Raw genomic sequence first — 13,485 nt, 5'->3', positions numbered from 1 at the left:
TTGGTCTGTCAGCTGTTGGCTAGAAAGTTTGAGCATCCACGCTGCTACTTCTCCATGGTAATACAATGCGCCTCGTTGACAAGTTTTTTTCCATTGCCAGCTTTTCGGGAAGCCCACCGTTAGCAGCACACAGAGCAAGCAAGCACAGAAACCTGACTTCAGAGGGCAGAACTTGCTCGCCATCTATTGCAGCTGCCAGTTTAATTGCTCGTTTCCTTTCCCCCCAAAAAAGGAATTAATAGTGCCTGAAGCACAGATACATCAAAATCTTTTCAAGATATGAGAAATAACTTAAAACGATTCTTGGAAGAACCAGGGCTGTCCAAATATCTTCTGTGGGAAGGCAGAAATATGATTCATTAATATACTATTTTTATTACATTTGCAGATTCTGGTGTTAAGATCCAGTCTGCTACAGCATGTGGAGTGCCTGTGGATGGAGTGACTTCTACAGGGCCCAGTAACCTCTCTACAGGCTTCCTTGGCCACTTGGCACCAATTACTCAACTTGCACCTCAGCAAAAGGAAGGCTAAGACACATGTTAAACAGGTGTATCTTCAGTGGGCAAGGTGTTGACTATGTATATGCTTGTACACATGGTTTTAAGGCAATAGATGTTATGGCTGAAGCAGACTGGACCAGGCCCTCAGATAGACTCGTTTTTAAATCTCAATGGCTATTCTCCTTCAACCAGAAATGGGAAACTTTTCTCGGACGTGCAGTTCCGAGGTAAAATGTAGTATTCTATACCTGGCTGTCTTTTTAATTGGGATTAGATTTTGGCAAATGAACTACTCCTAGATCTCTACAAATATTTAAGGTTGGGGCTAGATAACATGCACTGTAACGTTAAAATTCTCTTGCTTGAAAACAGAGGCTGGTCTTGACTCTAAATTTGTGAGCAAGTTAGCCACTGACATCTAGGACTATACCTGTAAATTGAGGCAGTCTGCCTCTGGGATTTAGTCCCTCAAATACTTTTAAAATTCAGCCCTACACGACTTCAGTGTGAATAACGGAAATGATTGTGATAACTACTTTAGCTAGTTCTAAGCGGTATCTCTTGAAGGGATTTTTATGAATTGTTTTATTCTTCTAGTACTTGAACACTGGAAATAAACCTTTTTAAAAAGTTATGCTTTTGTAGAATGTTTTTAAGCTGAGATACCATTGCATCCTCATTTAAACACCTTTTCACGTACGAATATGTATAAATGAAGCTGAACCATATGGCAGGAATTGACCTCTGGCTGTAAAACTTACCTGTAGCTATTTCTTCAGCATTCTTTTGAGACACAGGAGGGATCTTACCTTTGGGGATGGCGTAAGTGTATTTTGGGATATAGCCCAAGGATGGAGTTCTAAGTACATACTAGAATTGCCCCGTTAATTTCAACAAAAATTCTAAATTGGGGAGAGAAATTGATATGGATTAATGTACTAGCCAGTTTGGTGTCGTGGTTAAGAGCAGTGGTTTGGAGCAGTGGACTCTGGAGAGCCAGGTTTGATTCCCCACTCCTCCACATGCGCGCCAAAAGTTAATCTGGTGAGCTGGATTAGTTTCCCCACTCCTAAACATGAAACCTTCCCTGGAGGTTTTTAAGCAGAGGCTAGATGCCCATCTATCAGCAATGCTGATTCTGTGATCTTCGGCAGATCATGAGAGGGATGGCATGGCCATCTTCTGGGCATGGAGTAGGGGTCACGGGATGTGTGTGGGGGAAGGTGTGAATTGCCTGCATTATGCAGCGGGTTGGCTAGATAACCCTGGTCCCTTCCAACTCTGATTCTGTGATAAGCCAGCTGGGTGACATTGGGCTAGTCACAGCTCACTTAGAGCTCTCTCAGCCCCACCGACCTCACAGGGTGTTTGCTGTGGGGAGGGGAAGGGAAGGTGATTGATTCTTCCTTAAGTGGTAGAGAAAGTTGGCATATAAAAACTAACTCTTCTATTGTTGAAAAGGCCAACAGCTGTGAATTAAACTGTTAAGCCATACAGAAGTTTACGTAACTTTCTCTGGTTTGAGAGAAGGCTAATGTAGGAAGCCATTATAATATATGCAATATTCTCCTATAACAGTATTCAGTGGCCTCTACTAAAATTGTTGGACAGCAGATTGAGGACAGACAAAAGTAATTCATACAAGTAATTAAGTTGTGGACGTTGCTGATGGTGAATATAGTTATGGCTGCTGTGAGTGCTGTTAAATCGCTTCTGACTCATGGCGACCCAGTGACACATCCTTACACTTAAGAATCTAGCTTAGCTACTAATGGACTTGTCCTCCATTAATCTAAGTAAACCTCCAAATCCTAGCACCAGGAAGGTGCTAGCACATTCGGGGAAGGCTTTGGCCTCAATGCCCTGTCTGTTCTCCAGGGCAGTCAATCGTGATCTAGGAGGGCAACCCTAAAAAGACCATGTGTTCTGTAACAAAACAGTATTATCAGTAGTTCCTATATTACCTACCTTAAGGCCTATTGGTACTTGAGAATATCATGAATAAGTTTTTATGTCAAGATAATATAGCTGACCTTTTATAGTTGCAGAGGCATATGAAGATGGCACCATTAAAGCAAGTGGCAGGAAATCACTACTTTTTACCCCTGCTTAGGGTTTTCAGCTCCACATATCAATCATAGGGCTGACTGGAATACTTCACATTCTGAATGACGAAAGAGAAAGATCTACTTCCATCTAAACCACGTTTGTACCACTCAACAAGTAGACGCCAACATATGCGGTCTCAGGAATACATTTGCTAGTGAGGCAACATTCAAGACCAGAGAAATCACTGAAGCTAATTAGAAATGTTAGCTAAAGTTTCTTTATTCTATACAATTGTGAAATACATATTCATCCTTTTGGCATTACAGATCCTCTGTCAATCTTTCCAGAAACTACACAACTGGGATTGTAGAAACAAGTTTAGAACCTTGGCTGATTTTTAAAACCAAAGGGGGGGTAGAAGGAAAAGCAGGAGAGTTACTTTCAATGAATATGTAAGGAGAGCAAGAAATCCAGAACTGGCATCTATAAGAACAAAGCACAAACTTCCCCTCCCCTCTATTAATAAAGACAACTGAGAACAGTGTACAGCTGGGTTAAGCCAATAAAAAAACACTTTGTTAAAGTGCAAGAGAGATTTTTGTATACACAAATAGGAATTACAAGTGGAATTAGGTTCAAGGTGGAAAAGATGCATCCTAGCCTTCTGATCCCAGACTTTGAACATTGCTGTTAATGATGGAGGGCAAATCCATGCTGTGTCTTCACAGCACGACAGCTGCTTTAATATTCTCTAGAAACAAAAGCATGAAGAGGGCAGGTGACGTGGTTACTCTCTGGGCAAGGGCAGAAGGGGGTGTAGTTTACTCTGAATGGGAAGAACCCACTCTTCCCCCCCATAAAAGAGTGAAATGTCTTGAAGGATAAAAGCAGAAAGACTTAAAGGCATCTGTTACTTTTGAAATGATCCCCAACCTTCTACAAACTTCGGGATGTGCCTTTCTCAGGGTCTAGCGTGGCTCTCATTTCTGGACTACCTCCCATGCTGGCGCTGCCAGCTTGTAGGGCGGGGCAAAGGTCCGTGCGAGTAACTGCGCTGTTCTGCCAACCCCAGCAGCCAGTTGCATAAATAACCAGAGTGGCTCCCGTTCCACAAAGGTAACATTTTAATCGGGGCCTTTATTACCCTCCAAACACTCGCATGCCTACAGGAATTAAGATGTACTCGAGGCTGTTGCTTATATGCTGGGTGCCATGATACAAGAAAGGGAAGAATGCTAATTTCAGGGGTGGGGTGGACACCTTTCCTTTCTTGCCCCTGAAAGGCACCTGTGCTTCTGTTTCAGATAAGGACCGTTTCATAAAATTTTGTTGTTGCAATATTATCTGTGTTCCAGTCAAACTTTTTTTTTATTGCAATTTATGGTTTCTTGCCCAAACATCAAAACATTCCCTCCCCTTCCTCCAAACCAGTTAAATTCTATATAATGAGCGCATGAAAAAAAAAGCTGTAAAATGTCTTAGAAACAGTGGAAAAGAAAAGCTAAGCTGTATACAGCTTACAACAACAAAAAATATCCAAAAAGGCATATAAAAAACCATGGGAGGAAAAAAAACTGCAAATCCTTTTTGCTATCACAACTATGGGTATTTACTGCAAAGATCCTAGAGATTGTTGCCAAGTTGTCAGAAATACAGAGCACAATTACTTGGAATTGTGACTAGCAGAGTCACCTTCGAGAAAAGGAAAAAAGAAAAGGACAGTAACGAAGCTACATTTCACTTGTTAAAAATCTAGTTAAAGGTGTTGAAATATTCCATCATGATGCACCGCACCACTGTAACTGACCCTGTAATCACACCAACTACTTTGTTAAACTTTGAATACCAGACGGTTTCTTACGAGCTCACAGTATCAACAAGGCTAAAGGGCATCGGTCACCTTCAGCTTGTACGAGGAAGGCGGTTTGTGCTCCACTGTACAACAGATCTTGCGACTAGAGAGAAGGGGCCAAATTTGCTTTGATGAGAAGGATTTTCAGTATACATGGAATGTATGGATGAGGTCCAGCACATGCAGTGGTTTTACACTGTGAACAAATGAACAGTGTTTTTGTTTTTCATATCAAGCTTGAGCAGACGAGGGTATGGATCCCGGAAATAAAAACAGAAGTCAAAAGCCCGGTGGAAGATGGAAGCAAAACATCTGCACTGGATCACCTGGTCTCTGCACACCTCATAACACGAACCACTTAATGGGCTTTCGCATGACACTCTCACTTGAACCTTGAGAAGGACAGAACTTTAGGTCGTAGAGATTCGTTTATATTACAGATTTATTAGTCACTTCAGTTCAACGTAGACTCTGTCCGCACGGAGGCGATTAGAAGTGTCAGATCTACCTTAGGGGTTTCAGTGGGCTTCTAGAGCACTACAGCTGCAACCAGAAGGTCAGGGGGGTTTGCCACCAGTTGGGCCCGCCGCTTGGCTCTCACGTCGACTTCTGGCGGTAGTGGAGGGTCAAGTCGCCGCCGCTCTTCCATATGAAGTGCTTGACCGTCCGAAGGTCCATGTTTGGATCCAAAACCTGCAGCAGAAAATTAAAAACCAGGTTTATCACCAGGAGGAAGCGCACCAGCAGATTGTCTTTCCCCCACTATAGACACAATATCTAAGGAGGGGGTTCCAACCCTGAGGATAACCTGTGTGCACTTCCCACAATCAAAATTCAAACCAGAAAACATCCATGTGCTTCCCCCCAGCTTTTAAGCATGGATCTTCTCTGACAAAGGATGTGTGTCCTCTTTCATGTGTTTCCATAAGAACTTAAGAAAAGCCATGCTGGATCACAACAAGGCCCATCAAGTCCAGCAGTCTGTTCACACAGTGGCCAACCAGGGGCCTCCAGGAAGCCCACAAACAAAATGACTGCAGCAGCATTATCCTGCCTGTGTTCCACAGCACCTAGTATAATAGGCATGCTCCTTGATCCTGGAGAGAATAGGTATGCATCATGACTAGTAGCCATTTTGACCAGTAGCTATGAATACCCCTCTCCTCCATGAACATGTCCACTCCCCTCTTAAAGCCTTCCAAGTTGGCAGCCACCATATCCTGGGGCAGGGAGTTCCGCAATTTAACTATGCACTGTGGGAAGAAATACTTTCTTTTATCAGCTTTGAATCTGTCACCCTCCAGCTTCAGCAGATGACCCTGCTTTCTAGTATTATGAGCGAGGGAGAAGGCTTCTCCCTGTCCACTCTTTCCATACCATACATAATTTTATAGACCTTTATCAGGTCTCCCCTTAACCACCTTCTTTCCAAGCTAAACAGCCCAATGAAGCAGATGGGCAAAGGAAGGCCAAAAGGAAATACTTCTTCACGTAGAGTGATTAAAATGTGGAATTCATTGCCAGAGGGTGTAGTGATCATTACAGGCATAGACAGCTATAAAAGGGGATTGGACAGATTCATGGAGGTCAGTGTGGTTACAGGTGAAGAGGACAGACAGAGGCAAAAGCTTTTGCCTTTTCCCCAGCGATGGGGAGCGCCATCCCCCATTCTGCAGGCTAGGAAAAAGGCTTCAGGCTCTTCTTTCTGTGTCCCAGCTACAGCAAAGCACTCAAGACATCCTTGCTCTCTCAGAAGGTAGAGGTGTGTATATAAAACAATCATCCGAAGTAACACAAATTGTTTCTCTTCTCTCTACAGTATGGGAGACAGCACATCCCTTGGACAAGGGGCACAGGTCTTGAGAAATTCACCCAATATGTAGGGAGGGGAGGAAATGGAGAGAAAGTGCATGGACTGGGTGATGAGTATACCTGGTCCTGACATAAGAGTTCAATTTTCTCTTCTGCTAAAACTGCAATATCCTCTTCTTTCTCCTGTTCTCCCGCTTTTTCGTTGTTGGAAGAGCTGGTGGTCTGCGATTCATTGTCCAGGTTTATTATTTTCTCATAGACATGCTCCATCACCTTACGGACTTGCAACATGTCACTGGCTGACAGTCGATCCCTGCAGAAACGAAGCAACAGGAAGGTGAGAGGCGGAGGGGCTCGGGCAATCTTGCCTAATAGTTTCATGAGCTGGGAAGCCAAGAGGGGTTTTAAAAAAACAACCAACAAGCAGACAGAGTAAAAAATAGGCGTACACTTACTTCTTCAGTGTTTTTGCCCCAGAGGATGAATGAGGTTGGAGGTAGAAGGGAATCTTATTGAATTTTGGCATATTTTTCTGCAAAAAAAGGCCAAAGAGATAGTTAAAACTTATGTTTTGCTTCCTATCATGCAACAAGTACATTTATTTCTGCTTAAGCAGCACAAAGGAGACAGTGTGGTGTAGTGGTTAAGCGTGGCGGACTCTAATCTGGAGAACTGGGTTCAATTCCCACACTCCTCCAAATGAAACCTGCTGTGTGACCTTGGGCCAGTCACAGTTCTCTCCGAACTCTTTCTGCCCACCTGGAGGGAGGCAATGGCAAACCACCTCCAAAGTATCTTGCCTTGAAAACCCTGCGGGGTCATCATAAGTCACCTGTGGCTTGATGGCGCGCTCGCACACGCACACACCACAATCTCTCATTTAAAGCATATGCAATTTGAGAAGTATGCACTTTCTAGATTATTTCTTCCTGCTTGGTTTTAGCCTAGCAACGCTGCATTTGTTTAGGCACAAGCAACTGAAACCACATAATCCTGGCTTGCAATCCAAATAGCCCCAGGGCCACATACTGGGGCCTCCCCAATTTTTTCTTTCTCACATTGCTCTTCATACTACCTATAAGGGCTGTTCCAAGTTCCCCTCAGATTTTTCAGGCAGGTTAACTGGTCAGAACAGGCCTTGGTACTGGACTATGTACTACATTGTTCTTACTCTGGGAGGCCAAACCGCCAGGGAACCAAGCTCATTCCCATCTCTGGGAATTGATTTCAGTAACGCCACAATTAGAATCCAACATTATTTTATTATTTACTTTTTATTTATACCCCAATTTTCTCCAGCGTGGTGAAGTGGTTAAGAGCAGTGGTTTGGAGCAGTGAACTCTAATCTGGAGAACCGGGTTTGATTCCCCACTCCTCCACATGAGCGGTGGAGGCTAATCTGGTGAACCGGATTGGTTCCCCCACTCCTCCACATGAAGCCAGCTGGGTGACCTTGGGTTTGTCACAGTTCTCTCTGAACTCTCTCAGCCCCACCTACTTCCCAGGGTGCCTGTTGTGGGGAGGGGAAGGGAAGGTGATTGTAAGCCGGTTCGATTCTCCCTTAAGTGGTACAGAAAGTCAGTGTATAAAAAAACCTCTTCTCTCTCTCTTCATTTTATCCTCACAACAACCCTGTGAGGTAGGTTAGGCTGAGAGTGTGTGACTGGCCCAAGGTCAACCAGCAAGCTTCCATGACACAAGTGGGGATTCGAACCGGGGTCTCCCAGCTCCTAATCTGACACTCTTAACAACCACACCATGTTGGCTCTAAAAAACAATTTTTTACAGTTTGCTTTCCTGTAAGCAAGTATGGGCAACAAAGAATGGTGTTGCATTCTTTCATGCCTTGAGTTTACCATATTTAAAATACCCCTTTAATATTAAAGGTCTCCAACACACACACATGCAGATTTATGGTCTGTTGCGATTATTTTAAAAAAGCAACAACTGAAATGCTCTTTAGACTTTCTTGCTTTTCTAAAGCATTGTGAGGCACTTACATCCACAGTGATGTCAATTACCCATTGTGGCACAGTTTCGTTAAGGAGCATGGATTCTGTTTCACCACCGGAATCCCGGCATAATAACCTGTGTGGGAAGGAATTGTTTCTGTGAGTGGCCCATCCAAAGATGGAAGGAAATTTCTGTGCATTACTGCACTCACAATCACAAGGAATTAATGTACGCAAACAAGAAGATAGGACAGGAAACAGTGAGGCATCACATTCTGCTAGCCTTGGAGGCTAATGTACTTAAGACATCTTAAGAGTGTATTTTGTACTCCCATCTGTACTGAATGTCTGGCAGTACTTTGGAGAACAGCTGGAACAAAAACAGAATCACAGAGGTGGAAAGGGCCATGCAGGCCATCTAGTCCAACCCCCTGCTCAATGTAGGATCAGCCTAGAGCAGGGGTGTCAAACTCAATTGTTATGAGGGCCGGATATGTCATAAATGTCCCTTAGTCAGGCCAGGCCAGGCCTGCCCAGCCCAGATCAGGACTGGAGGGGGTGGCTGCCTTGGCTGGTTTGCATGCCGGATAAGAGCTCTCAAGGGGGTGGATCCGGCCAGTGGGCCTTATGTTTGACATCCCTGGCCTAGAGCATCCCTGACAAGTGTTTGTCCAGCTACAGCTTGAAGACTGCCAGTGAAGGGGAGCTCACCACCTCCCTAGGCAGCCCATTCCACTGCTGAACCTCTTATTGTAAATATTTTTTTCTAATAACTAGCCAGTACCTTTCTGCCTATAATTTAAACCCATTATTGAGAATCCAATCCTCTGCTGCCAACAGGAACAGCTCCCTGCCCTCCTCTAAGCGTCATGTCCACACTCTTTTAAAATACACACAGTCAAAAGCTAGACCAAGCCTACTGACCATTTTACTACCAACATGGAGTGGATAACATGTTAAAGAAGGAAAGCAAAATGGGTCTTTGCCACAGGTTTCCCATATGTCCCATGGGTAGAAGTTTAAGCAGGAATGAATTAAAATCTAGTATTAGGAGAACTCCCCCAATAACTTCAGCTTCCTGGTATTTATGGAACTTGACACTGGTAACATGCCCATAAGGGCACTATTTAAGGTTAATTTCATATATTGGCGGGGGGAGCACATCCTCACAGACCAAAAGAACCCAGGGGATGTAGATATCAGTATGCATTTCACAACCCCCATTAACAAGGTTATTATCATTATTATGAGGTGAGAATTCTTCAGGCTCTTCCCACTATATAGTCAGAGAGGGAAAGCTGCAGTGCCTTTCTTCCATAAATGTTGAAGCAATTAGAGCGGTTCCTAGTAAAGGAGAAAAAACCCAAAAACCTTTACCCCTGAAGGCTGCAAAAGCCCTGCTTTCCTGTCAGGAAGTGTTAGTTTATGTGGAGATGGAACCACACCTGATCTCCTGATAGGAGCATAGCGACTCCTGAGCCCGTAACTGCCTTTATTCATTGGATGAGAAGGGTGACTTTGAGAGGCCAGTCACATAGAATTATAGAGTTGGAAGGGACCACCAGGGTCATCTAGTCCAACCCCCTGCATAATGCAGGAAATTCACAGCTACATCCCCCACCCCACCCTCAGTGACCCCTACTCCATGCCCAGAAGATGGCAAAAAAAAAAAAAAAACTGCCTTTATTCATTGGATGAGAAGGGTGACTTTGAGAGGCCAGTCACATAGAATTGTAGAGTTGGAAGGGACCACCAGGGTCATCTAGTCCAACCCCCTGCATAATGCAGGAAATTCACAGCTACCTCCCCCACCCCACCCTCAGTGACCCCTACTCCATGCCCAAAAGATGGCAAAAAAACAAACAAACAAAAAACCCTCCAGGATCCCTGGCCACCACCTCCTGAGGAAACCTGTTCCACTGAGGAACTGCTCTAACTCCAGCATGGCCTTTCTTATGTTCTTATCAACTTGGAAGGTTTGAAGAAGGGAGTGGACATGTTCATGGAGGAGAGGGGTATTCATGGCTACTAGTAAAAATGCATGCTAGTCATGATGCATCTCTATTCTCTCCTGGATCAGAGGAGCATGCCTATTAGGTGCTTTGGAACACAGGCAGGATAATGCTGCTGCAGTCATCTTGTTTGTGGGCTTCCTAGAGGCACCTGGTTGGCCACTGTGTAGACAGACTCCTGGACTTGGTGGCCCTTGGTCTGACCCAGCATGGCCTTTTTTATGTTCTAATGTTCTTCCTAACGTTTAGCCAAAAACTCTTTAATTACAACCTGTTGGTCCAGGGGCAGAAGAAAATAACCACACCATCCTCTATCACAACAGTGTCTTAGTGAAGTCTTCAAGAAACCTCTTACGTGAGCTGCTGTGCAGTTCATGAAATCATTCTGCTTCGCCCCTTCGAAGGATATACCAGTGACTGAAGCGCAACAGTGCACCGTCCAACTCGTGTGTTTAAAGGCTTTTATGAAACAGCTTGAGTGCGCTAAGCCCTTCATGTTTATTCTGTCAGAAATCCTTGAACGAGCCCTGTTATATTCCTTCACTGCAGCTGAGGGGGCCAAAGCTGGGAGACTAAGGCCACCGAGGGAGCTCATCACAGAAACAAGGTTGGCACCGAGAATCTCCCCATTGACAATTCAGTCTTGCAGCTGCTACAAAAGGCACAAATGACCTGATGCTTAATATCTACAAATGCAGTTGTCTTCCTTAACAAGGTCTCAGCTTACCCCTAAGCCCCCCTCGGGAATCCCTTTTAGGGACTGCTGTACCTGAACAAAGTGCGCCCTCCAGCTTCGCCAAAGATAACAGGGGTGTGTGGTGGCACCTGGAAGTAGCCATTCCCTTTCTGCACTCGATTCTCCTGCTCGCCATTCACTGGTGGTGGTTGTTTTTTGGAGGGGGGAAAAGATAAGAGGGAAATAAAACACAATATTAAGGCCTTATGAGGATCAAGTAGTCTAACAAGTCTGTCCTGTTTTCAGCACAGCAAGTGACTTTAATTCCAGCGTGGTGTAGTGGTTAAGGGCAGTGGTTTGGAGCGGTGGACTCTGATCTGGAGAACCGAGTTTGATTCCCCACTCCTCCACATGAGCGGCGGAGGCTAATCTGGTTTCCCCACTCTGACACATGAAGCCTGTCAGGTGACCTTGGAATAGTCACAGCTCTCTTAGAGCTCTTTCAGCCCAATCTTCCTCACAGGGTGTCTGTTGTGGGGAGGGGAAGAGAAGGTGGTTGTAAGCCAGTTTGATACTTCCTTAAGAAGAAAAGTTGGTTTTTATATGCCGATTTTCTTTATCACATAATGCAGAATCAAACCGGCTTACAATCGCCTTCCCTTCCCAGCAACAGACACTCTGTGAGGTAGGTGGGGCTGAGAGTGTGACTTGCCCAAGGTCACCCAGCTGGCTTTGTGTGTAGGAGTCGGGAAGGAAATCCAGTTCACCAGATTAGCCTCCACCGCTCATGTGGAGGAGTGGGGAATCAATCCCGGTTCTCCAGATCAGAGTCTGCCGCTCTTAACCACTACACCACTCTGGCTCTTAAGTGGTAAAGAAAGTTGGCATATAAAAACCAGCCATCTCCCTATCAAGCGTCTAATCATTGATGCTTTGGAGGAGGAGGAACTGATCGATGCAGATTATGCTCTGTGGGTACATACCAAAGCTTAATGTATACATGGGAAAATTTTGCCACAGTGCTGGATTGGCCAAAACTATATCAGAGGTCTAACATTCCCGTGCTGTACAGAACAAAGCTCACCATGGTTCATTTCATTTTCTTCTTCATCCATCGGATTGATGTGTGTTCTGGGCCAATATTCTAAGAGCGCCTGCAGCAAAAGTCCGCCAAGGTTCACTGGAGTTTGTAACAGAGAGAAGGAAATAGTGGGGGAAAAATGATACTTGCATTCATGTAGCACGTTAAAATAATTATAGAATCATAGAGTTGGAAGAGACCACCGGGGTCATCTAGCTTAACCCACTGCACAATGCAGGACATTCACACCTCCCCCCCCCCAACACCCCCAGTGAGGATGGTGCAGAGTTGTTTTCTGTTGCCCCAGGTCAGAATAGAACCAGCGGGTTGAAATTAAATCAAAAGAGTTTCCAGCTAGACATTAAGAAGAATTTTCTAACAGTTAGAGCGGTGTCTTGGTGGAATAGGCTTCCTCGGGAGATGGTCAGCTCTCCTTGCCTGGAGGTTTTTAAGCAGAGGCTAGATGGCCATCTGTCAGCAATGCTGATTCTATGACCTCAGGCAGATCATGAGTGGGAGGGCATCTTGGCCATCTTCTGGGTATGCAGTAGAGGTCACTGGGGGTGTGGGGGGGGGATGTAGTTTGGAATTTCCTGCATTGTGCAGGGGGTTAGACTAGATGACCCTGGTGGTCCCTTCCAAATCTATGATTCCATCTTCCAGAAGTATATTAATGTAAGCAAGAGGATTTCTACAGTTTAATGAAGTAAATTAACACTCACATTTAGGATCTGATCCATCTGGACTGCTGAACCCGGCATCTTTTGCTGAGACCCAAGCTGCAAAGCAGTCACTCTCATCTAAAGTAATCGTCAACATCTGTCAAAAGAAGACCATTGGGAGGAAGGCAGCGTGAAGATGTTAAGAGCAGAAACTCAACACTTCCCTCTGCATCCAGTGTCACAAAGCTATGACAAAGCGCACAAGGCTTAGAAGATCGCCCATTATCTTGTCCCTGAATTCAGTATTTGTGCATTAGTTTTCATGGGTGTACAGTAGGATCACCATACAGCTTGGTTCCATTTCCAGAACACTTAAGCATTTGTCAGCTCACTGCTTCAGAAGATTCTCAACCACAAGAAAAAGTGCCTAAGTTTAAGCCTTATGTTACCACCAGAACCTGGGGAACTGCTACATCTTAGTAGCACCTTTGAGACCGGCAACGTTTTTTTTGGGGGGGGTTATACCCCCAAAACTCTTCTTGGTTTCAAAGGGGCTACTGGACTTGAATCTAGCTGTTCTATGCAGACTGACACGGTTACCCTCTGAAACTAGGACTGGGGAGACTCACATGCAAATCCCCACTTGCCATGGAACTTAAGAAGAGTCAGTTTTTATATGCCAACTTTTTCTCCCACTTAAGGGAGAATCAAACCGGCTTACAATCACCTTCCCTTCCCCTCCCTACAACAGACACCATGAGAGGTAGGTGGGGCTGAAAGAGCTCTAAGAGAGCTGTGACTGGGCCAGGGTCACCCAGCTGGCTTCATGCGGAGGAGTGGGGAAACAAGTCCATTTCACCAGATTAGCCTCCACTGCTCATGTGGA

The 13,485-nt window shown here is 44.9% G+C and overlaps 1 protein-coding gene across 1 annotated transcript in view; it reads right to left on the bottom strand.

The window, feature by feature from the left end:
• Window positions 1–4,970: 4,970 nt before the first annotated feature.
• The window catches only part of WDR48 (WD repeat domain 48), a 37,674-nt gene continuing 29,159 nt past the window's right edge, over window positions 4,971–13,485 (bottom strand). The window contains exons 13-19 of the mRNA XM_056857290.1: window positions 12,660–12,756; window positions 11,941–12,036; window positions 10,950–11,055; window positions 8,217–8,304; window positions 6,672–6,748; window positions 6,337–6,529; window positions 4,971–5,097 (exon numbers count right to left, since the gene is read on the bottom strand). Of these exons, the coding sequence (XP_056713268.1) occupies window positions 5,002–5,097; window positions 6,337–6,529; window positions 6,672–6,748; window positions 8,217–8,304; window positions 10,950–11,055; window positions 11,941–12,036; window positions 12,660–12,756 (753 nt within the window). The 3' untranslated portion in view covers window positions 4,971–5,001. The remainder of the gene's footprint in view (window positions 5,098–6,336; window positions 6,530–6,671; window positions 6,749–8,216; window positions 8,305–10,949; window positions 11,056–11,940; window positions 12,037–12,659; window positions 12,757–13,485) is intronic.

This window comes from Euleptes europaea, chromosome 11 (assembly GCF_029931775.1).
Source record: "Euleptes europaea isolate rEulEur1 chromosome 11, rEulEur1.hap1, whole genome shotgun sequence".
NCBI classification, from domain to species: Eukaryota; Metazoa; Chordata; class Lepidosauria; order Squamata; family Sphaerodactylidae; genus Euleptes; species Euleptes europaea.
The sequence above is the reverse complement of the archived record's forward strand: the minus strand, read 5'-3'. Positions and strand labels throughout refer to the sequence as shown.